Consider the following 21,515-nt stretch of genomic DNA (forward strand, 5'->3'; position numbering starts at 1 on the left):
CCACTTCCTCCACAGCTCTCACACTTGTGCAGCTCTTTCACTCTCATCAGATAGTCAATGTCTCACCATCACATGAAGATCACACTTGAGTTTTCTCTCTTTCACTAAGGATAGCAGCTGCATCATAATTTCATATCAGTGGAGCGTAAATACACCCTTCATCATCTTGTTTGCGTCTTTGTCGTCGAAGAAGAACTTTTTATCAAAACTTATTGGAAGTACTTTGGAGCACATCACAGCTGCATGCAGGCTACAGCAGCTCGGGAGCGATGTCTTCTCTGCTTTCTCAAGATCAGCCCCGCATTAGAAAAGCGCTCACCGACTCCTCTCCAGCTTCATCCACCGCCGCCACCAGGAGCCTGAGGGTGAGGTCTAATCGTGTTTAAATCTTTCCAGTGTCTGTTTAGTTAGAGGAAATGCCATGGCTGACATAATTCAAAACACTAACATTAAAGTTCAGCCAGGGTCAAACAAATGTCTCTGTTACAAACCGCAGAGGTATTCCTGTGTGTTTGTATATTTTGCTATGGACTCTTTGGACGTATCATACATGATTCAATATCCATGCGTGACATAGCCTTCGTAATGAATGGAAAATTAGTCCTAAATGACTTTGTCCTGCCTCATTTGAAATAACTTGAGTCCCTTCTTGGGAAACGCTGTTTACACATTACAGCTGTTGGAATGTAACTAAAGATGCTTTCAGGATTACATTATCTTTCTCTGTAATATAGTGCGTTCAGAGGGATGTAAAGCAGAGTTTCTCAAGAGAGGGTGCCATCAGTGACTCTTCAAAGGCAAAATAATAACTATATGCATTTATTTTGGCACTTTAATCAACAAGTAATTCTATGCAAGGAAATACAGATGGTGTTGTTTCCATTTGTCAGCTGTATTATTTATCAAATGTTGCACTTTACATGCTTGTTTGAATGAGACATGTTCTTTCTACAACTTTAAAGTGGAAACTTCACACTTCAAACTGTATTTCTGTAGTATTACTGTCAGCGCTCTAAGCAAAAATGGATACTGCTACCAGCCTGGCTACTATCCAAAGCAAAATACAACTGTAGGAATCCCAGTTTGACCCAGAAATCCTGACCCCTTACTTACTGATCTAGTAGAAATAATCCCAGTGGTATGGGGGAATAGAAATAGCACAGGTGCTCTTCATCTCAACCCAATCACCAGAATATGTGTTAGCCAAATACATTTCTGCAAAACCACACTTAAGTTAAAACTGGATGTTTCTTTACGTTGCAACTTTTCATTTGTTTAGGTTGAACTTTCTATTTCTCTTTTGTCACAACGCTGTGCTCGTGCTCTGTTTAGGTTTAGGCACAAAAATCACTTGGTTAGAGTTAGGAAAGCATCATGGTTTGGATTAAAATACTTGTTCTGGTTGACTCTCATGGATGGAGATGGTCTGACTTCTTGTGAAAAGTAACCATTTTGGTCGCCACAGGAACCGCTGGAAATGCCTGCAGCTCTACTTAAAACCAACCAGTTTTGACGCCATTAAAGTGGATGGAAATGTCCCCATGGCTCTATGGCTCATCAAAACCACACGGGTTTGTCGCCATTAAGGCCACTAGAAATGTTCACAGGTCTCCTTAGAAGAACACACAGTTTTGTCTCCACTAAAATAGCTGGAAATGTCTCCAGGTGTCCTTAAAAATATCCAGTGGTGTGATTCGAACTCCAGTCGTCCGTTTGGCAATAATAAGTCAAAGCAAATAAAGTTGTCTATTCCCAGTTTTATGTGCTATCTGGGACATTTGCCTGTATTCCTAATAGTACACTGGGAACAGTGTAGTTACAATGATATGCATCTTGGACTCCTAGGCCACCGTGACATCCCAGAAAATAACAGTTTTTATCTCTCAAAACACTCTGACATGCTTATAAAGCTTTGTAATGACTCACATAAACTGTGAAACAAAATTGCATGTTGCTGTGCATGAGCACGGAGGAACAAAACTTGTGAGTGTGACTGAGGCAAAGTTGTAATGAGCAGTTAGTCATATCTGTTTATGTAAACTAAGAATCCACTTGGGAAGGGTAAATGGAGAGAAGAAGAGAGAGATACAGGAAGAGAGTAGAAAGAAAACAGGGGGTGAAAGACAGGATGACAGGGAACAGAGAGAAGGAGGGATAGAGTGCTTAGGACCGGCCTGTGGGAACTCAGACGCAGTATTTATGGATGTTTATCTCTCTGCTAGTCCTACGGGAAGCTCACATTTTCCACTAGGGAATAGCTGGTCAGCAGGCAAGAAGTTCCTCATGGGATGTAGAAAGGCTGGAGGACAGCTTAGTGACAGAGACGCTCACATACATGGGATAAAAATGCCACAAAATCCTCTGTTTCCATCAGCATCTGTTTATATGTCATGTTGCTTAATCTAAACCAGAGCTTTTTCCAAGCCTGCACACCGTATATCATTAATGAGCGTTCACTAAGTATATCCAAGTGTCCAGAGACGGCCTGGAAGGAGCTGACATCGGAGTCTGGTGAGGATCCAGTGATCTTGTAAATGTCTGAGCTGAGGCATATCACTGTGTTTACACATCGTGTCTGTAACTTAAAGCCCTGTTTGTTCTTTTCAGGAATCCACTTGTCATCTCCATTATTTAGTTAGACATGTTTAAGCAGTGGTCACAAGTCTGCTTTTTGCTTTTAGTTCACGTGACTGTGACAATAAGTCTCGACGTCTAAAGAATAAAGTACAACACAATATGGTACTGCCTTAGAAGTTGTGCCAGCAGGAGTAAATCATCCAGTGCACCTGTATTTCTCTGATATATGCGGGAGTATTTACAACAGCCAAGATAATTACCTCTTATGAGTTGGTACATTTTGATTGTTAGCACTGGTGAATGTAATAAACCTGAAAGAGTCATATTAGCTTCCCCGTGATTAATATGATGAAAGAGCATTTGCAGAAGGAGAGGATGAGTTCAGCAGGTTCAGGAGAGGATCTATGGCAGCTCCAGAGCTTCTGTCTACTGTGAACTGTTTTATATCTTGACCTAATGCCATTTTGTCTTTTACATAAAGCACTTTGGATTACCTCGTTGTTTAAAAGTGGGGCTTTGAGCCAAATGCTAACATCAGCATGGTAAAATAACAATGATAAGTATACCATTGCTACAGCCCAGTCCAACACCAGAGTGTGTAACAGACCCTCCTATCCACTAGAGGTCAGCGTGAGAGGGTAAAGGTCAGCTCATCTAGGCGCAAAAAGTACACCTGTATGAAGGGGTGTCTACAGAAGCCCTGAGGGACAAGAGAGAATTTTTTTTTGTCTGGTGATCAATTTTCTAAGTCTGATCGAAGGACATGGGACAGTTGTGCACTTCAGCCTCTTGTGGTTAAAATGAGTATTACAAAAACAAAAAAATATTTTTTCTTTTGGGGAAAAAAACTTTTTTTCCCACTCAGCTTCACACATACAAAAACATGTCTAATGACATTTTTTTTTTTTTTTTCTTAATTTTTTTTTTCTACTGAATTTTTTAAAACTTTTTTTTTACATTGTTTCACACAAGAATTTTTTTCCACATGATTTCACAGATGGGAAAAAAGTAAAGAAACTTTAAGACACTATCCTGGCAATACTTTTTTTCCCCAACCAGCTCGCAAGGCATACAGTACACACAGGAGAGAAAACAGTTGAGAACATAATATACAGTAAAAATGGCCTTCACAATCACATTCACCTCATTTCAGCATTGTGTTAGACAGAGGTCACCGCCATTATCATCAGACGCACTAAATAAGGGAGAACACTGAAAGAATAGTTTTTCCAGTAGAGGGACAATCTCTGCCAAGAAAAACTGAAGCTTATCTGACAGCTCATACTGGCTCAGCATCTTACTAAAACACTTAATTTGTCACCTATCTTCATAGTATTTCATACTTCATAGTTCAAAGTAATTTTGTGTGAGTTTTCATTATTTAGCAGTTCTGAAGCTCGTCCTCTTGAAGATCTCTCATCAAGGACACCGCACTAAACTCCCATCTTCAGCAGGCCATAATGAACAAATCGTGAAAGCCACTGCCAGAACTATTACCTTTTTTGGATGTGTTTACTTATCTGTGCCTGTCAGTTTATTTAAGGGATCATTTCCTCTCTCCTTCTTTAACTTGGCTCGGTACGTCAGACCGCCATAAACCTTTTCTTGGAAGTCTTTCATAAAGAATTACTGGTCAGGTCACTTCAAAGAATCACTGAGATGTGCTGATAATGAATGTACTTGCTGACATGTTCATGTAATAAAATATGTCCTGAGTGGACATAAACTGCATGGTTACATTATTATGTAGAGGAAAAAAGGTCAACATGGTACAAAAACAACCTCATTTGTGGATTTGAATTCTTATTGTACTTCATAAATCTCACATCAGGACCAAACAGCCTGTCAAGTAAATGACGGAGTCAAGCTGTGGGATGTCATTATTTGTGCAGTAACGAGCATCTATTTAAACACAGAAAAGGGTCATGATGGGGTTGAATGACTTGTTCATGCCACATAAGGTTAAGTTGGGAATAAATGCATCTGAAACCTTAAAGGGGAATTCATTATTTTAAAACCTGGGCCCTGAATTTCCGTTTTTTAGTGTGTAAATGATGATCATACTCAAGTGTCTGACAATATTACGAAAAATTAGACCTTTTGTTGTAAGCGTAAGTGTCAGATATTTAGAAACAGGCCTTGCTCATGGAGAAATCTCACTCTGAAATCTCGCGGGAGGTGATTTGTTTCAGCTGTTGCTTCATTTAGAAAGTCAGAATCGGTAAATAGTCAGTCGCTTTGTAAATAAATTCTTCTGGCAGCTCAAACTCCAAGTCCAACTCTGACTCAAAGTTTCCGCTGTCGTCTTCCTGCAACCGCTCACCTCACACACGATTTTAGAGCAAGACTAGATGACACCTGTGTTTATGGCTGCAAAAAGGATCTTATTATTTACCAAAAAAGTCTCTCTCCATTTCCATAATGTTGTAAACAAGCACTTTTAGTGGATGGCTGCCAGCTGAGGCGATCTCCTGGACAGATTCAAAAACTTTGGCAAGTATGAACCATTTACACACCAAAACATGTAAATAAAGGCAGAGGTTTAAAAATACTGGAATTCGTCTTTAAGTAGGACAATGAGAAAGGTCCTTATAAAAACCCTACATTGATGTTGCTGTTGCATTTCTTAAATTTTGGTCAGTCAGCCAGTTCTAAAACATTTCTCCTCTATTTCAGCATGAGAGACTGTCTAGGTAAGCACCCTCTACTTTGATTCACAACATTAATACATACGAAAGACATCCAATAATCTCCTGAGAGAATGACAGAAAAAGACGACTGGCTCACTGATAATACACCGAGCTAAGCCCCGGTGTTGAGTTGCTAATACCTCTCATGTGTTATCAGATTGAGCTCGTCTGGGTCCTCTGACATCTCCAACGACGCGTCAACAAACCACGCTGAGTCCTACTTCAAACGGAGGGAGAACAGACTGTCTGCAAGGAAAAAGGCAGAGGAAGAGACGGCAAACAATGACTATAAAAAGGCAGGTCATGCAGTCTGCATGTTGCTAATGTTTAGTTGAATGTTGTTTGAGTGTTCAAGTAACTAAATGTGCTCACTTAACATGAACTTACTTGAAGAGTCTACTAATAATCTCCTGCACATGTAGCACCTTCATCACGGTCCTTTACAGAGTGGATAAAAGGTCATCCTATATGTTAACAACAAGATGGCCGAGCCTTTGTCAATCATCATGACAACTCTAAACATTGAAATTTCAAAATAAAAGTACACAACAAAATGTTACACACACAGGAGTGAGGAACAATTAGCCATTACATCAGTAAAATCATAAAATTTACTGGCAACAATTTTAATTTGCGATAATCTGTTTAAGTCATATATTTAGCAAAATCTATACATTTTTGATAAATTGAATTTTTAAAATCAATGTTTTATGTCATTGTAAGATTCATATATTTTGTGTTTCTGTCTATTGATCAGACAAAAAAGTTACTTTTCATTATGTTCTTGTTTTTTTTATAAACTTATTGATAAAATTAAATAAAAACAAGACTTAGGGTCAACAGCCGTGCTAGCAGCTATCTGAGGCTGTTCTTAGTTTAGCAGTTAGCATGCTTTTTGATAACGTTTGATGATTAGCTCCAAACAAAGCTCACACACAGAGCTGAGGCTGATTAGATGAATAAATGTCTTTAGCTTAGCACAAACAAAGGAACAAAGGAAGAAGTCCAAAGTGATTATGGTTCATCCTGAGGGGATGAACGTCTGGACAAAATTTCATGACAATCCATTAAATAGTTTTTGATAAATTGTGCTCAAAACCACAAATATGATTCTATGATGAGAATGACGGATATTTGTACAAATGCAATCCAGTCAGTAGGTGTAGGTGATATTTCACTGAATAAAGGCAATCTTCTACCTGTTCGTGCTGGATAAATGTCAGAGAAATAACCAAAGTTATCGGGATTCATCTGGGCAGTTGACATTTATACCAAATTTCATGACAATATTTCTTTAAGAACCAGAAATGTCAGCCTCAGTAAGGTCATCAGTTAAAACTACCACTCTACTAAGAGTCACTGTGGCTGCTGATGTCACTGTTTGCTACTCTGTGTGCTGTGAAAACAGTCATTGGAAATCCTAACAGACACATATTTTGTAGATGTATGAGAAGGCACTGGCCACCAATCAAAGGCTCAAGTCCAGGCTGGAAACAAGTAAACAGGAACTCGCCATGATTCAGGACCAACTGCAGAGAGCACAGGTAGGTCATGTGGTTAATAAATCCAATCCAGATTCATGAGTGTGAAAGACATGAAGGAATTTGTTGCTGGAGAGGCGACTCAGAAAGTACCGAGAAGTTTCTCCAAGCCATAATTTAAATTAATCATATTTTTTCTTGCCAGTACACACAGAAATGTCTCCCATATATTCTTGTTATGATAGCAGGTGAAACTGTAATGTGACAGAAATGTGACATGAAAGATAGCAGCTATACGAGGAAGCTGCAATATGATTACTGTCAGTTTCCAGGTCTGAATTTTAGAATAACAACAGTGAACCGCTTTAAAGTTTCTGTGTACATCTGTTAGTATATTGGATGTTTTTACCACAGTAAAAATACACTTTTCAAGGCTTTTTATGTAATAACCTTTCATTGTTGCAGAAGGGGAAACCAGGAGACTGTGGCTCCAACATGCTCGAGACAGAAAAGAAGGTAAGAACTCATTGTAATACTCATAAATATGTTTTTTACTCAAAGTGTTTTGGTTTATCTTGATTATTTTTTATTAAATGTTATTCTTCATAGGAAAGTTGGAGTCTAAAAAAGAGGATATCAGATATGGAAGAACAGTTGAAGGTAATTCAGAAATACGAGCCCCTTTTCTCCTTTAAAAAAATATGAATAGTTAACAATATAGCAGGATCTCTTACTCAGGGTGAAGCTGCCTGTTTGACTTTAGCAACACAATAAACAATCACATCCAAACAGTGATAGGTGTCTGTGGCACTTGGAGCCGTGGTGTTAGCGTCTCTGTCTGTGGAGGTTTGAGCTGACATCATTTGTCACCATTATGCTCTGTTGGCTGTGGAATGTGTGAGCACTTTGACACCGTGGCGAGCGAGCCATCAGTATTCATCGACAGGGTAACGTTCACAAACGTCTGCAGTGTTATGCCCAAGAGGATCCCAACAAAAACCTGTTGTCTCTGTGAATGAGAGGTCCGAACAAACACGGGGGAACCGGTCTGAAAATAGACACTCGCGACAGAGAAGCTTTGTTACGCGTATTTAAATGAGTCTGGACCCATTTTATTTGTGTCACTGAATGCAAGAGTAGAGGTTACATAAGTATTTGTTTTATTGTAATAAATTGCCCGGATGAATTCAGATCAGATTGCTCATTTTTTGTGTAGCTAATTTCTTTTCTGGTGTAGCAGCAGCAGGCAAGACAGGCAGGAGAAATGTGAAACCTCAAAATGCCAAAAGAAAACATAAAATATACATTTCTAAAGAGCAAACATATTTGTAATTTGTCCACTAAATATTTTTGTGGTGTTTTCTGTATTTACAACATCTAAAATGATCCACATTTTTAGATTTATTTCAAAACAGTAAGAGTTATAAGTTGTGATCATTCCCCTTGTCAGATGAATCCCTGTGTTAGCTTTATCTTAACTTTTATGCATGTGGAGCGTTTTGAAAACAACATTGTGAGTTTTATCCTTCATATTCTTGATTTCTTCTATTCCACTTTAAACACATTAAGAGGGAATCATCTTTGTAGCCAGTTTATTCAGCTTTATACTTTTCATTTTGCATTTTAGAGGCCAATAATGTGCTTTTTATTCACTACATTTGTCTGATAGCTTTTCAAATTACAATTCTTGATACCCGCCTTGGCAAGGGAAAAATATGTATCTCCTATTTTGGTGAAGCATTAAGTGTTCCTTTATAAATTGAAAAAAAGCACACAATAAAACTACTTTAATACCTCCCTCGGATTAGCTGGAAAATGCTTTATCACAAAGTTGAAAACTGAGCTCTTATAAGGTATATCCATTTCCTTTTTTAAGTATTTTTTTGGCCTTTCTTCATTGCTTTCTTGGATAGTAAGAGTGAAGATGAAGTGCGACAGAGGAGCTGTTTGGGCGCCCTGAGGAGGAGATTTTTCAGAGATACTGTGTGTGCTTCTCAAAGGACAGCGACGCTACAAACATATGAATGATTTAAGGAATATGATGCATGTCTGTCGATTAAACTACCCAACAGTATATAAAGTAGTTAAAATGAGGGTAGGATCACAGTGTCACATACATGTTTACTTCAAGATACACGTTTTCAACACATAACATTGTTGTAATTCAGTGTTTCTCAGGAACATTTAACAAAAAAAAACCCACAGTCGGCCTACTTCAAAAATATATTACACATTTTAGCCTAATTAGATGACAGTCTTGCAAAATAGCAGGGCCTACTCACTCATCATTGTCTCTGTTGCTATCTTAATGGGAAGAATAGAGACATCAGTGTAGCAATGTCTGGCTCCAAACTGGAGTGTTTTAGTCTCACATAGCGATCAACAGATGATCATTTTTTACATAGATTTTAATACCAGCGGAAATATGTTATGCAGGCAGTGTTGCAAAACAGTCACATGACGTTGCTGAAGCCTGCCAACACAGCAAAACAGCCAATTCACATAATAATGTTTGAATTTACGTACAAGTGTACAAGTTGATTAAATAATGAAAACGATACATCAGTCCTTCTCACTACAAGGATTTGGAGTCGCATACAGTTTGAGAAACACTTAATTTAAAACATGATATTTTACCGAATCTACTCACAGACCACCAGGGGGCTCTTGCGTACAAATTGTTACAGACCTGGGATTTGTATTTACGACGGTGGTGTTGCACTCAGAGCTGGTGGTGCTCATACCACTTTTGTCCACAGGGGGCGCCAGAATCAGCACAGAATGAAAGTTACTTGTAGCCGCTTTAATGTTTTGATTCTTTCTATTATGAAAAGACACGTTCCACCCAGAACAATGAGCCCTGCAGGTTATCAGTAACATGTGCTTCGCATCTGTTTAGCTGTCTCGTGCTCTTTCTTCAGGTTAAAGCAGAGCTTAAGATGGAGAACCAGAGACTGAAGGATGAGAACGGAGCTTTGATCCGGGTCATCACCAAACTGTCCAAGTGAGACAGGAAGGATGAGAAGAAGAGAGACGGATACCTGAAGTCTGTACCTGCATTCTCGCTACATTCATGATATCCTCAGAAAGAATGTATCTACACAGTTTTCCAGTTCATTTGGGAAACTTGACATTTTTTGCCCTGTTGTCTGTAACATTTTCAGGGATGAATACACGTTTCACATCGGCTGTGAAAGCCTCCTTTTACTGTACTGGATCTACAGTATTAAAACATTCCCAAACAGACAATACATTAAGTTAAAGTTCATACTGTATGTTCATTTAAATATTTCTACATAAAGCCAAATGCCAACACGGATCATTACGTGTGTTTTTCCTCGCTGTGTTCAGGCTGTCCAGGATTAGATCTTTTTTTTAAAACTAGGCAATCATATGAAGAATATCCCTGCATACATACATAAATGGACAAAATATTGCAGGTATTTCCACTGAAGGTATTGCCATGGAAACAGCCATATTTTGTTCACTCCATATGCGGACCTTGAAACTCTGAGCTATCAGGGACAGCGGATGATGGATGAGCTGCAATTCTCAGGAACGTGGGAGCGTGATCTCTGATATAAGAGCTTTACCTTGAAGTATGATGTCACAAATGACAAGCTTTTTCCTCTTAACCTGCAATATAAACACAATCAAATGCATAAAAGGCACTTGTACGGTGAATCACAACTGTCAGCGCCAAAGCAAAACCAGACCTGCATGTAAAATATGAGTCGGTCGATTCATGGTGAGTGGAGAGGCTTCAGATTCTCTCTTTTTAAATAAGTAATGAAACCAGACGAAAAAATTTCAGCTTATTAACCGATTAAAGGGTTACTCCGCCAGTTTTATACATTAAGACACACAGAGCAGCTAGCTTTAATGACACCAAAGCTGTGGTCCATAAAAGCAAAAAGCAGGTAAAATAAACAAAACAAAGCAAATCAGTGCGAACTGAGGGGACATAAGGAATACCTGCAGCAACAAAGGCAAGACACAAGGAGAAAACAGGACCAGGGAATAGATGTGAAACACAGGGTGACACAGGACTGATCCGAGGACAAAAACAGACAAACTGACAAAGAGTAAGTGAAAAACACAGGCTTATATACGCAGGAATGATTAATTTATGGACAGCAGGTGTACACAGCAAAAGGGTGGGAAAAAGACAAAGACAGGAAATGGAAACAAAAACAAAACATGACACAAGAAGAGGCTTTCAACTTTAAACAGGAAATCTCAAAACTGAAAAGACCAAGCAAGACCATGACAAGAGAGCGTTGACGGGTCTTGGGAAAACTACTGCATATGTGAACAAAGTAGTATAAAGCCTTTTGTGGCTCCAGAGGAAGCTGTATGTAATCTGATAAATTTCCTCCAGTGATGTCACTCGCTGGCTAAGTGCATTGTGGGTAATGTAGGCACCAGGTTCTGAAAGCAGCCGACTGCACTCCTGCAACACTGTTGGACTCATTATGAACATCTTTAAAAACAAATGATCAAAATTGATACAGCAGAACCAGAAATATCACCTTTTCCCCCCCATACATTCTTCTTCCTTTTCAAAACCTGGCCCCTACATTACCCACAATGCAATTCTGCCAGGGAGCGACATCACTGGATGCAATTTATCTTTATATTTATTACATACAGCTTCCTCTGGAGCCTCAAAAGGCTTTATCGTACTTTTTCACTTATACAGTTGTACCCCCAAGACCTGTTAACATGCTTTAACGTATACAATTGGTGGAGTTACCCTTTAAGTAGCTGTTCTGGAGTATATAACATAAAGATCTTTATCAGCAGATGATAAAAAATGAACCCCAACTTTTGGTTGTCCTTACAGTGTTTGAAAACTGGACAAACAGATCTGAAAGTACAGCTCTTTCATGAAGGAATTTCATGATAATCACAACTGAACTGTTGTGTTTATGCACAACACTGGCTATAATTTATCTTTTGTTGCACATTAAGGACATTTAATGAGTCCCATTTATAATCATACATTCACAGGATCCCTGCCAGACTGACATTTCATTTTCTATTCTTTGTATGTTTAATGTTGATCATCATAGTTTATGAATAATCTGAAGAATAATCCTAAAAGTTGTTTCAATGACAGATACGATGAACACAAACTTCATCCTAGTTCATCATTGCAGGTTTGTCATCCACCATTTGTCAACACATTCACATTGCGTCACCGCAGTGGCTCCAAGATGTGCTTCTCAACACTGCTCCCCATTTTTCCTCATGCTGTGTATGATGCCACCCTCTGACCAGAAGTGGAAATGCACCCTTTGATTCCCTTTACACACCACACATGACAAGGCTACTTAAAATGCCTTTATTTCCTATGATTACATTTTGACAACACACAGATATGTCCTGACCACATCCCATATTTTGGTTCCCTTGAGTAATTCTACATAGAGTGTTATATGAGTACAACTTTGTTGGTCTTTTTGTTTCTTTTTCTTTTTTTGCTGGAAAACATGGATTCCGTGTGGAAATAAATCATGCAGTTCACAAAAAGGCACAACTACTGTACTGACACACCTCTACAACAAGACAGAAAACAAGAAGAGTCAAGAAAGACGTTCAAGCATTTCCCTTGTCTGTGTCGCTCGGAGAGAGTGAATGCGTGACGGGTGACGATCAAGTCTTTGGATGCTCTGTATCATGGCTATGTTCACGTAAGAGGAATAAAGAGGAACCGTAACTGAAGCAGCAGGTTGGCAGTATTGCAATGCGAATGCTGTTCTGCACTGTTTGGGTCTGCTCTGTGCTCATAATAGCTTGTGTGACCCAGGAAGACAGGGGATTTTGTTGCCTGCATTGCAGAAAAATGACAGTCCATTAACAGAACGACAATAAAACAAATACAGGCTCTATTGGTCCTATTGCAAATACACAAAGTCGAGGACAGAATGTCAGCTCGTATACGTAGATGAGGTGACCGACCCCGGGAGAGGACGACCTGACACACATTAAGGATGTGATGCGGCGCTCCTTCACAATAAAATCTGAAAATGGGACACCACATTGTGGGATTGAATCTTCAAAACAGACTCAATATTATTAATGGAAAATGTGTCTGTTGTGTTTTCTATAGAAGAGGATCAGGGCCACTGTAAAACAAAAAATAAATGAGTTCTGACTTTTTTTCACAATTCACAATCTCAATTTTTGTCAGAATTGTGACTTTTCTCTCAGAGTTGTGAGTTTTTATTCAAAATTGTGACTTTATTTCCCACAATTCTGACCTTTTTCCCTCAAAATATTGCACTTAAACTCAAAATTCTGACTCTTTTCAGATTTTAATCTCAAAAATCACAATTCTGAGAAAAAAAGTCAGAACTCAATTTTGTTTTTATACAATGGCCCTAATCCTCTTCCGTAGTACTCCTCTTATCCCCTTGAACATAGAGATATATCGACATTACACTCTAAAAGATCGACTGTCATGAAGATAAGGATTGCTCATCTTCATGCGGTCCAAATAAAGGTTTATCTAAATGACAATGACTCACAGACGGGGGGAAAACAAATCCTCACGCCAGAAATGTCATGGTAGACACAGCATCGATATCTCACAGCATGCACAAGTGACACAACCCCAGCTCATCGTATTGCGATCCATTAGTCAAACTGTTCATTCATGAAGTGACATTTATTATGAAAAGGTTATTGATTGCTTCGTTATCTGACTGGAGCTACATAAGAGGACTGCATCAATAACATGCAGTGGTAATATTTCCCAGAAGTAATCGAGTTAAAAAAAGATGTTTTGTGACATTAAAAAATAAAGGTTGGTTTATTTCATATGTAAATTACTGACTTCTGACACTCATTTCTCTTGTTAAAAAGTATAATCAGTCATATAAGAGCAGGTTTATATGAATAGCAATAAGATGAGAAGGTACAGTTTAATGAAGTACGGAAAGAAAAACGGGGCTACAAGTCGATTACGTCGTCCACTTTATCTACATTTAATAAACTATGACTTGATCTGGCAGGAGTGAACCAAGGAAACACTTACGGTACACTGAGATAGAAAATCAAGGAGGCGGCAAATATTCTCCTTTTTTTGAAATATATACAGTTTACTGGTCAGCGACAAACACACACTGTGTAACAAGTGCAAGCAGAAATGAACAATAAATGACTTGTAGCCCGAGTTAACTGTAATTCAGCACAGAGGACACGTACAGACGGTGACAGAAAAACCACACAGTCATGCAGTATTATGGCAAACTGAGTGGGATTTTTTTTTTTTTTTTTTTTACACATGATACACAAAGCAACCCTGCTTTAAAGGAGTGTGGCGTTTAAAGGAGCCTGTGAACCCTAACATCAGTTATTCAGACATACATTCAAGTCCCATTCAGCAAAAATACATACACTTTGCAGTCAGTGCATACTCTTTTTTTTTACTCCGTTTTATTATCAAAATATGACACAGAACACAAACACACATACACAATATAATTATGGTTCCTCTTTAAAACATGCTACTATTTACATCATCTTGTAAATACATGCTGTAGCCTATTAACAGATCTGCGCGATGCGTTATGTTGACAATAGGAAGAAGTAGTATTGTGAATGGACCGATCGGCGTGCTGCACTTCACCCTCCTGCAGAATTATTCTTACTTCTGGTGACAATACGACCTCCTACTGAAGCAAAGAAAGGCTGTGATAACGTGAATGTTATTCTCAACTGAACGGCTACTTCTGAAATGTAACCACTACTGAAGTCTTAATGTGGACATTTAAATACCACTGAAATAGTTGACTGTCAATCTTATGAATATTTCTGAACCGTTTACAGAAGGTCATTTCGAGTTGTACAGTTTTTAAAAGGTTAGTTCCTCCTCATTGACACCAAATGTAATTTAAGCTGGATGGTATTTTACTCTATTAGTTATATTAAAGTATATACTGTATAAACTATACTATACTCTTTTTTCATACAACACATGGTGATTCTGGGCTCTTTTTTGGCTCCACTACTGAGGTTATGTTTTCACGTGCGTTCATTAGCTGGTTGGTTAGTTGGTTGGTTTGTCAGCAGGATTACACAAAAACTATCAACTGGATTTCCATGAAACTTGCATGGAAAATTGGTCTCAGCCCAGAATAGACCCCATTAACTTTTGGGGTAGATCCAGAAATGTTTTCTCATTTTCTTTAACATCGCAAGATTTTTGACATTTTCGTTAATTTCTCCGGGAATAACACATGAGTTGATGAAAAAAAAAAAAAAAGGTGGATTCGGCTGCCTGGTATCTATGAGTGAGCTCGATTTGATGTAGATTGAAATAAAAATTAAATTCAGATCTAGTGGATCTAGTAGATCTATCATGTTTTATTTTATATTGGATAAGGCTTGATTGAATTAAAGGACACTGGTCTTGGCGAAGGTATGCGCTCTACTAGTTTCAGTGGGTTTAGTGAAGTTTTCATCAGTACAATTATCCTTTGGAGTGTGTATATATTTATATATACAAAGCTGTCACATATTATAGTTTTATGTACTTTTTTACTGTTATTTTTACATTTCTGTATTTTATATATTTTATTCTTACTTACTCTTGTCGTGTTATCTATCGCTATTTAAATCTTGTTTATATCTACAGTCAGATATTTTTTATTCTAGATGGAGTAACTGTTATGTGAACAATAAATAATTCTCTGATGCCAACTAGTTTTCCAACTGTTGTAATTGTGACAATAAATATACAAAAGATCAGCATCACACATTTATAATCCTATTTGTGTGTTATGGCTAAATATGGGGATTTATTATTTTTCCATTAAATAATAATTTCTCTACTTTTATTTAACAGTCGCACTACTCCACAGTCTTTCCATGTACCCCATGGCAACTGCAGAAATACCCCCTGGGGTGCAAATACCTCTATTTGGAAATCAATGCTATTCATCATTAGCATTCCCAAATATAAAGCTTATAACAGAAGACGCCCTAGTTTGTGAAAATGTGAACATTTACTGTTACTGTGGGGCTAAAACATCTATAAAATCTTTATTACTTCAGTTCAAACATGAAGGAAACATTATTATTTTGTGGTTCTCATCTTCAGTAGCTCATCCTGGAGTAGCATTAGCGAGGCCATGCTAAATGTTACAGCTATAAAAATCACCACACGTCTTTCACATTTCTATATTTATTTTTTTATTTTTTTATTACACTGCGCTTTATTCTAGACATTGCACGACTCTATTTGAATATACCCATTGCTTTTTAAACTTTTTGTCTTTGGTGTTTGTATGGTTGTAATCATCCACTCTTATTAGTTTTATTTCTTTTTTATTAGTTTGTATTTTATTATTGTGTTTTTGTGTTTGTTGTGAAGCACTTTGTAAAGCTGGTTTCAATACGTGCTATACAAATAAAAAATATTATCATTGTGACGTCATGTAAACTATATCTGTTCTTGGTTCTGGTGTCACCGGCATTCCCAAACCTTAAACTGATCCGGTGCAACAGGTTGAGTTCAGTGGTTTTAAAATGTCTGCGTTAAGCATTCAGCAGTGATTAAACTTCATATTAAGTGTTGAGTTGTTTATAAGATTCAAATCCTTTTGACATTTTTTTGCCTCCGTCCCTCTGCACATCACAGTAAAGCAGTATGTCTGTGATGAAGCTGTAACACCACCATGTTGCGGCACTCCAGGTTTTTACGAAGCTTGTGGCTGACGAGTGAGCGATCCAAACAACGTGAAGTACTGTGAGGCATGATACATGCTCGGCTCTGCAGCTCTATTTGGTTCAAGCAAATGGTCCAAGATGTGTTTCATCGTATTATATGTTTAGCACAAACCTGCATTTTTGTACTCGAGTTCACGTTCTCTTAAAAAGTGCAGCCACATCTTTACATTTCAAATTCAATTCTCTATAAAAACATTTCGTCTTTGACAGAAATCCTCGCGTCGTTTTCACCAGAAGCTGTTGAAGTTGTACTAAAGACATTTAATCTGTTTAATGGATATCAAAACAAAAGACGTGTTAGATGGCACTGTTGTCAGGAAGCAATTTTTTTTAAAGAAGCATAGTCACAATTGGTTTGAACATCATTGGTAAGCCTTCTAGTATCCTCACTTTGTCCACAGGTAAGTAAGGTTTTACATCCAAGTGGTCGACACAGCTCAAGACAAGACTCCAGATGGCACATTCACAGTGTCCCTGACTACTTTTGAACGAGATTCACTCTGTAAAAGTTTCCCCTCTGAAATAAATAAAACAATGAAGCTTACTGATTTTCTCAAAGTGTCGTATCAGGAAAGGCACCCTTGTATTCCTGTCCTACATTAGATCTGTTTGAAGAAGACAGAGATGTATGTATGCAGACAAAACAAGCAACTTAGATCAGACGACTGTGTCCCCCCTGTCGTGATGTGTAACACTGTAGTGTACTGTGTGTGTGTCTCCTTCTCAAATGTGAGCTGCTAGAATGAAGACAATCATTTATTTCTCTTGAAAATATATTGCAACATGGAATCGCTGCATTCAGTGACCTCATTCATCCTCAATTAAATCTTTTTGCATTTATAGACTTAAACAGACTCTATATGCAGGAAATAACCCAATACTACAGTACTTTCTATTGCAAGTTATAGCACACTTATAGCAAGATACAAGACTGGGCGTGGTGTATGCAGGGCAGTGGGGAGGTAAGTAAAGCATGCTCTATAAACTAAACTAAAGCTTTATTTCCAGCATTGTCTTCACCAAGACTTTCGTTCAGTGTCAGCACCCTAAGAATCAGTTTCTAAGTTTCTTCAAATCAAAGAAAGACCAAAAGTCGATCATTCACGAACCAGTCACCAGATAAACTCAACGCCACTCTTCTCAGCATACACTAAATGTGTGAAATGTGATGCTTAAAAAGAGTTTTTTTTTCCGACTTAACCATGAATGAGCAGATATTCTAAGATGTCTCTTTTTTGCTGAGCAGGTTTCATGACGAGTCGTCATGTGTTAAGTCATGGGTTTCATGCAAAGTAGGGGGGGTGGGGGGGTTGGATTTCTGAGTTAGTGCATTAGCTGGTTGGTGGAGCATGTTACTTCTTTGCATTCAAGGATGCCAGCTGACCGTCGATATCCTCCTCTGGCTGCAATGGATGCCACTGGGCGATGGGGCGACGCGGGTTAGCCAGCATGTCGGACCAGTGCTTCAGACCGAGGCCGGTCGCTTTACTGCCCACGAAGATCTTTCCGATGGCGTCGTTCTTACCGATCTTGTCGTAATCAAACACTGTGACCGCCACCAAGATTTTCTAAGAAGGGAACGAGAGAGAATTTATCATTTCTGTGTGTTGTTGTTTTCTGTTTCTGTTCTCTTTCATGCATGAATGATTAAATCACAAAGTAATGCTTTTCTTTTTGTTGTTGTTTGTTTTTTACTCTTCAAAAGAGTAATATATTATTCTGAAGGAGTTATGCAAATGTTTAACTGTTAAATCGATTCATTCTCAGAAAACCAGACAGGTGAAACCTTTATTTTTCAAGTAAAAGAGTGAAGTACTGTTTTCTGTGACTGAAAATACACCGTGCCGCCCAGCGGACGCAATGCAGCAAAGGGTATGTTCTGCCTATTGGCCCTATAAATAGACAAAACCTGAGGACTATTAAATACTGCTGCTTAATACAAACTATTCAAGTGTAAATAATATCAGACACCATGCATGAAAGGGTGAAGTCGTCACAACAATTTTAAAATATGAGTGGAGATGACTTTCAAACACTTCCACAACACTTTGCTTCACTAATAGCTTAAATAGGTCTGTCTCGTACTGTACCTGCATTTGCTCCAGAGGGATTTCAAAGCTGAAGGATTCGTTGTAGTAAGGGTTCAGGGTGTTCTTCTTCACCGTGGTCTTCTTTTTCTTCAGACGCTTACCTCCCTGCAGCAGCTGGATCTTCACATAAGGATCTGCAAAGGGCATCAATCAATAAGATCAGCAACAGAGACCATCAAGGCAAGTTAATGTAACGTAATTGTCGGCCTTCCTGTAGTTCCTGCAATATTTACAACCCCTCTATTACTCCTGATGCTGATGCTCGTGATCGCTCTCTGTATTGATTTATCAGCTTTCCTGTGGAGTCTGAAGCTGCCGAAATACAATTGTGAGCTGCACTTCCCAAGTGTATTTGCTCTATTTGAAGTCATTATAAGTTCTGGGATTGCTCTAGGGACCCAGAGATTGTGTTTATCATTAAATACGTGCAGTGAATTTAAGTATGCAGAGCTGTCTTTTCTCCATTTTTGATGTTTCAGGCTTTCTCGCACATCAGATCAGAACTGTGCTGTGAGCGCAGAGATCTTTTTGAGACATCATTCATAATCACAGTCATGGACAAACACAAATCGAAGCCTTAATTGCTCCCAACAGCAGCAATATCAACTGTAACTTTAACTTTCTTTACCGGATAATCCACAGGCGTCCATCTTCTTCAGGTTCTTTGCCTCCAGGATGCAGACGGTGAGTTTCCCGGCAGTGGGGACGTAACGGAGGGAGATGCAGATGTCTCCCAGTTTCTCGGGCTGAGTCAGTCAGCACAGAGAGAAGAGGCAGAGACGACAAGCACACGTGTTCATCAGCCAACAACAGAAAACTGATTGTTTAAGAATATGATAATGGCTAAAGAAAAATGCTCTCTGCTGCTGTCTGCTGCACTTTTTCTTTGTTTGGATTGAGGAAAATGAAAAGATTCAGCATCTACTGGCGTAAATGAGAAGTGAATTTTGCCTCAAAGGGTTTTGAGGAAGTTCAAAAAAATGTTATCAAAATTATTTAACCACTGAAAGAAAATTGTGATTTTGTTGATTGAATGTTTGGTTTTTCAAACATCTCTTTTAACAACTGTATATTATCTATTAGCTGTCATCTTTAAAAGCCTGATTTCAAAAGTTTGAATCTGAACAGCACCTCCTCTTGATCGGCGCTCTCCAGATCTTTCCACTCCTCGATCGGCCGTCCGAGGTCGATGGTGTTCATGGGAATCTTCACCTCGCCGATGACGTCATGTTTGGAGAATCGGTCGTAGTCGTAAACAGACATCACCAGAGTTTTTCCACCGAGCTCCTCGTAGGGCACCTGATCAACAGACACAACGCAGTGTTGTTTTAAACTGTGGTGGCTTGTGTTGTCTTTACATTTGTACTATAAAAGTGAATTAAATCCTCAAATAATAAGAGGAAAAACAGTAATTCTAAATATTAGATTTGATGTCCAGGAGGAAAAATTCACATTGGTTTCCTGTGGATTGTCCAGTTTTCTTTAAAGTGCAATAATGGGTAAGACTGGAGTAGTTTTTAATATATGTGGTGGTGATTTTTAGCTGAGAAACAAGGAGAAATATATGAAACTGAGTTAATATAATATAAGTTCTCTGAGAAAAGACCTGTATTGAAGGACAAAAGAACTTAAATACAATAAAAATGTATTTAATTCCCTTTTACTTCTATAAATGACATAAGAAAAGATTATCTGCTGGCTAAAACACTACCATCCACTGCAGACAACCATTTAAGGCATAAGAAATTAATAGCAAAAAAAAAAAAGTAGTAAGAAATTCAAATAAACCTTTGCAATAAAGTGGGAGAAAAAATTTTGGTAAAATTCGATCTGCTGCAAATTTGCAGACAGGCAGAGCTTCCAGCGTGACCCAGAGCCGCTTGTTAAGTCTCTGTGGGCTTTATTAGCCCGGAAAGGAAAGAGCAGCATGTACTGCAGGCTGCACAGACCAGTGAGTACACACATCCTGAGGAACCTGACAGGACACAGTTAGTGTTATTACACTAACACACTGTAAGGGACACACTGGCAGCTGGTTAGGATGATTATTTGTGCCGCTCATTTTGTATAAAAACACAAACTTACTCATGATCATCCACAAACATCTGACCTTTGTGTGTTTACATCTGCATCCCCTCAGCCGTGCAGCAAGATGCAAATTCTCCATCAGTCGACATTTTGATCACTCTGATACGACTCACCTTGAATACAAATGTCTCGTTGAAGACGGGGTTCAGTGTTTTCTTGTGGACTTTGGTGTCGTACTTCTTCTTCTTGTCAGGATGGAGCGAGACTTTAACGTAAGGATCGGAGGTGCCGCCCGAGTCCATCGACATGAGATCCGCAGCTTGAAGGATGCCAACGGTGAGCTGTGTGCAGAGGAGGTGAGGCAGGATGTGAGGGATAGGAGAAGTGAAGGCACATTTTTATGAGGTGAAAAACCCAGCGTTTATAAGATTGTTCATTTGGGTCACAGCTGCAAGCGACAGCCTGGTGATGTAACATCATCTGACATCTGAAGCCGTGCAATCAATCACCGCAAACTTCTTGTCGGACCGGAGAAGTATTGAATGTCAGAGGGTTTCCTTCAATGTCACACAATCATCACAGTGTGGTAACTTTTGAAATCTGCCTTTTCCTCTGTACCATAAGATTAACATCTATTTAATATGTATGCTAGTCTCTGCTCTGTTTTATGTTGACTTAATTTAAGGCATTTTCTCATTGATTCACCTCTTAAAGCCTAATTAATTCATGTCATATACAGCCGCTGTGTCCATATGCTCCTGAGGGCGTTACAGTAATGATGACAAGTTACCTAATCTCTGACAAATTCCCTTTTCTTTGAGCCAGACTTATCGTGAAGCTAAATTTTATCAGCCTGTCTGTGAAAATTATTGTTGCTCCGCTCTGCTGGAGTTTCATAACAATAAATGAAT

At 38.6% G+C, this 21,515-nt stretch overlaps 2 protein-coding genes across 5 annotated transcripts in view; one reads left to right on the forward strand and one right to left on the reverse strand.

The window, feature by feature from the left end:
• The first annotated feature begins 9 nt into the window (after positions 1-9).
• LOC311255460 (protein phosphatase 1 regulatory subunit 12B-like) lies at positions 10-9,999 on the forward strand. 2 transcript variants are annotated; one of them, XM_084349949.1, is made up of 7 exons: positions 10-365; positions 5,254-5,270; positions 5,425-5,563; positions 6,710-6,811; positions 7,214-7,264; positions 7,358-7,408; positions 9,670-9,999. In XM_084349949.1, the coding sequence occupies exons 1-7, from the start codon at positions 270-272 to the stop codon at positions 9,754-9,756; spliced, it is 543 nt and encodes a 180-aa protein (XP_084206075.1). In that variant the 5' UTR covers positions 10-269; the 3' UTR covers positions 9,757-9,999. The 2 variants fall into 2 exon arrangements, with proteins under 2 accessions (XP_084206075.1, XP_084206076.1); XM_084349950.1 differs by lacking the exon at positions 7,358-7,408.
• Positions 10,000-12,081: 2,082 nt separating this feature from the next.
• LOC311255459 (synaptotagmin-2-like) overlaps positions 12,082-21,515 on the reverse strand; it is a 35,863-nt gene continuing 26,429 nt past the window's right edge. For all 3 annotated transcript variants that reach the window (XM_084349946.1, XM_084349948.1, XM_084349947.1), the window contains 5 exons: positions 20,778-20,945; positions 19,708-19,875; positions 19,205-19,322; positions 18,577-18,710; positions 12,082-18,054 (listed from right to left, as the gene is read on the reverse strand). In XM_084349946.1, coding sequence (XP_084206072.1) covers positions 17,839-18,054; positions 18,577-18,710; positions 19,205-19,322; positions 19,708-19,875; positions 20,778-20,945 — 804 coding nt within the window. In that variant the 3' untranslated portion in view covers positions 12,082-17,838. The remainder of the gene's footprint in view (positions 18,055-18,576; positions 18,711-19,204; positions 19,323-19,707; positions 19,876-20,777; positions 20,946-21,515) is intronic.

Source organism: Pagrus pagrus (genome assembly GCF_965226575.1).
Source record: "Pagrus pagrus genome assembly, chromosome: 3".
Taxonomy (NCBI): domain Eukaryota; kingdom Metazoa; phylum Chordata; class Actinopteri; order Spariformes; family Sparidae; genus Pagrus; species Pagrus pagrus.

What these genes read in the sequence shown, in the direction of transcription:
- LOC311255460 (XM_084349949.1), top strand. Translation starts at nt 270, where the DNA reads ATGTCTTCTCTGCTTTCTCAAGATCAGCCCCGCATTAGAAAAGCGCTC. An exon ending in TGCTCGAGACAGAAAAGAAG is followed by an intron (nt 7,265 to 7,357) that starts GTAAGAACTCAT and finishes TATTCTTCATAG; the next exon opens with GAAAGTTGGAGTCTAAAAAA. An exon ending in ATATGGAAGAACAGTTGAAG is followed by an intron (nt 7,409 to 9,669) that starts GTAATTCAGAAA and finishes CTCTTTCTTCAG; the next exon opens with GTTAAAGCAGAGCTTAAGAT.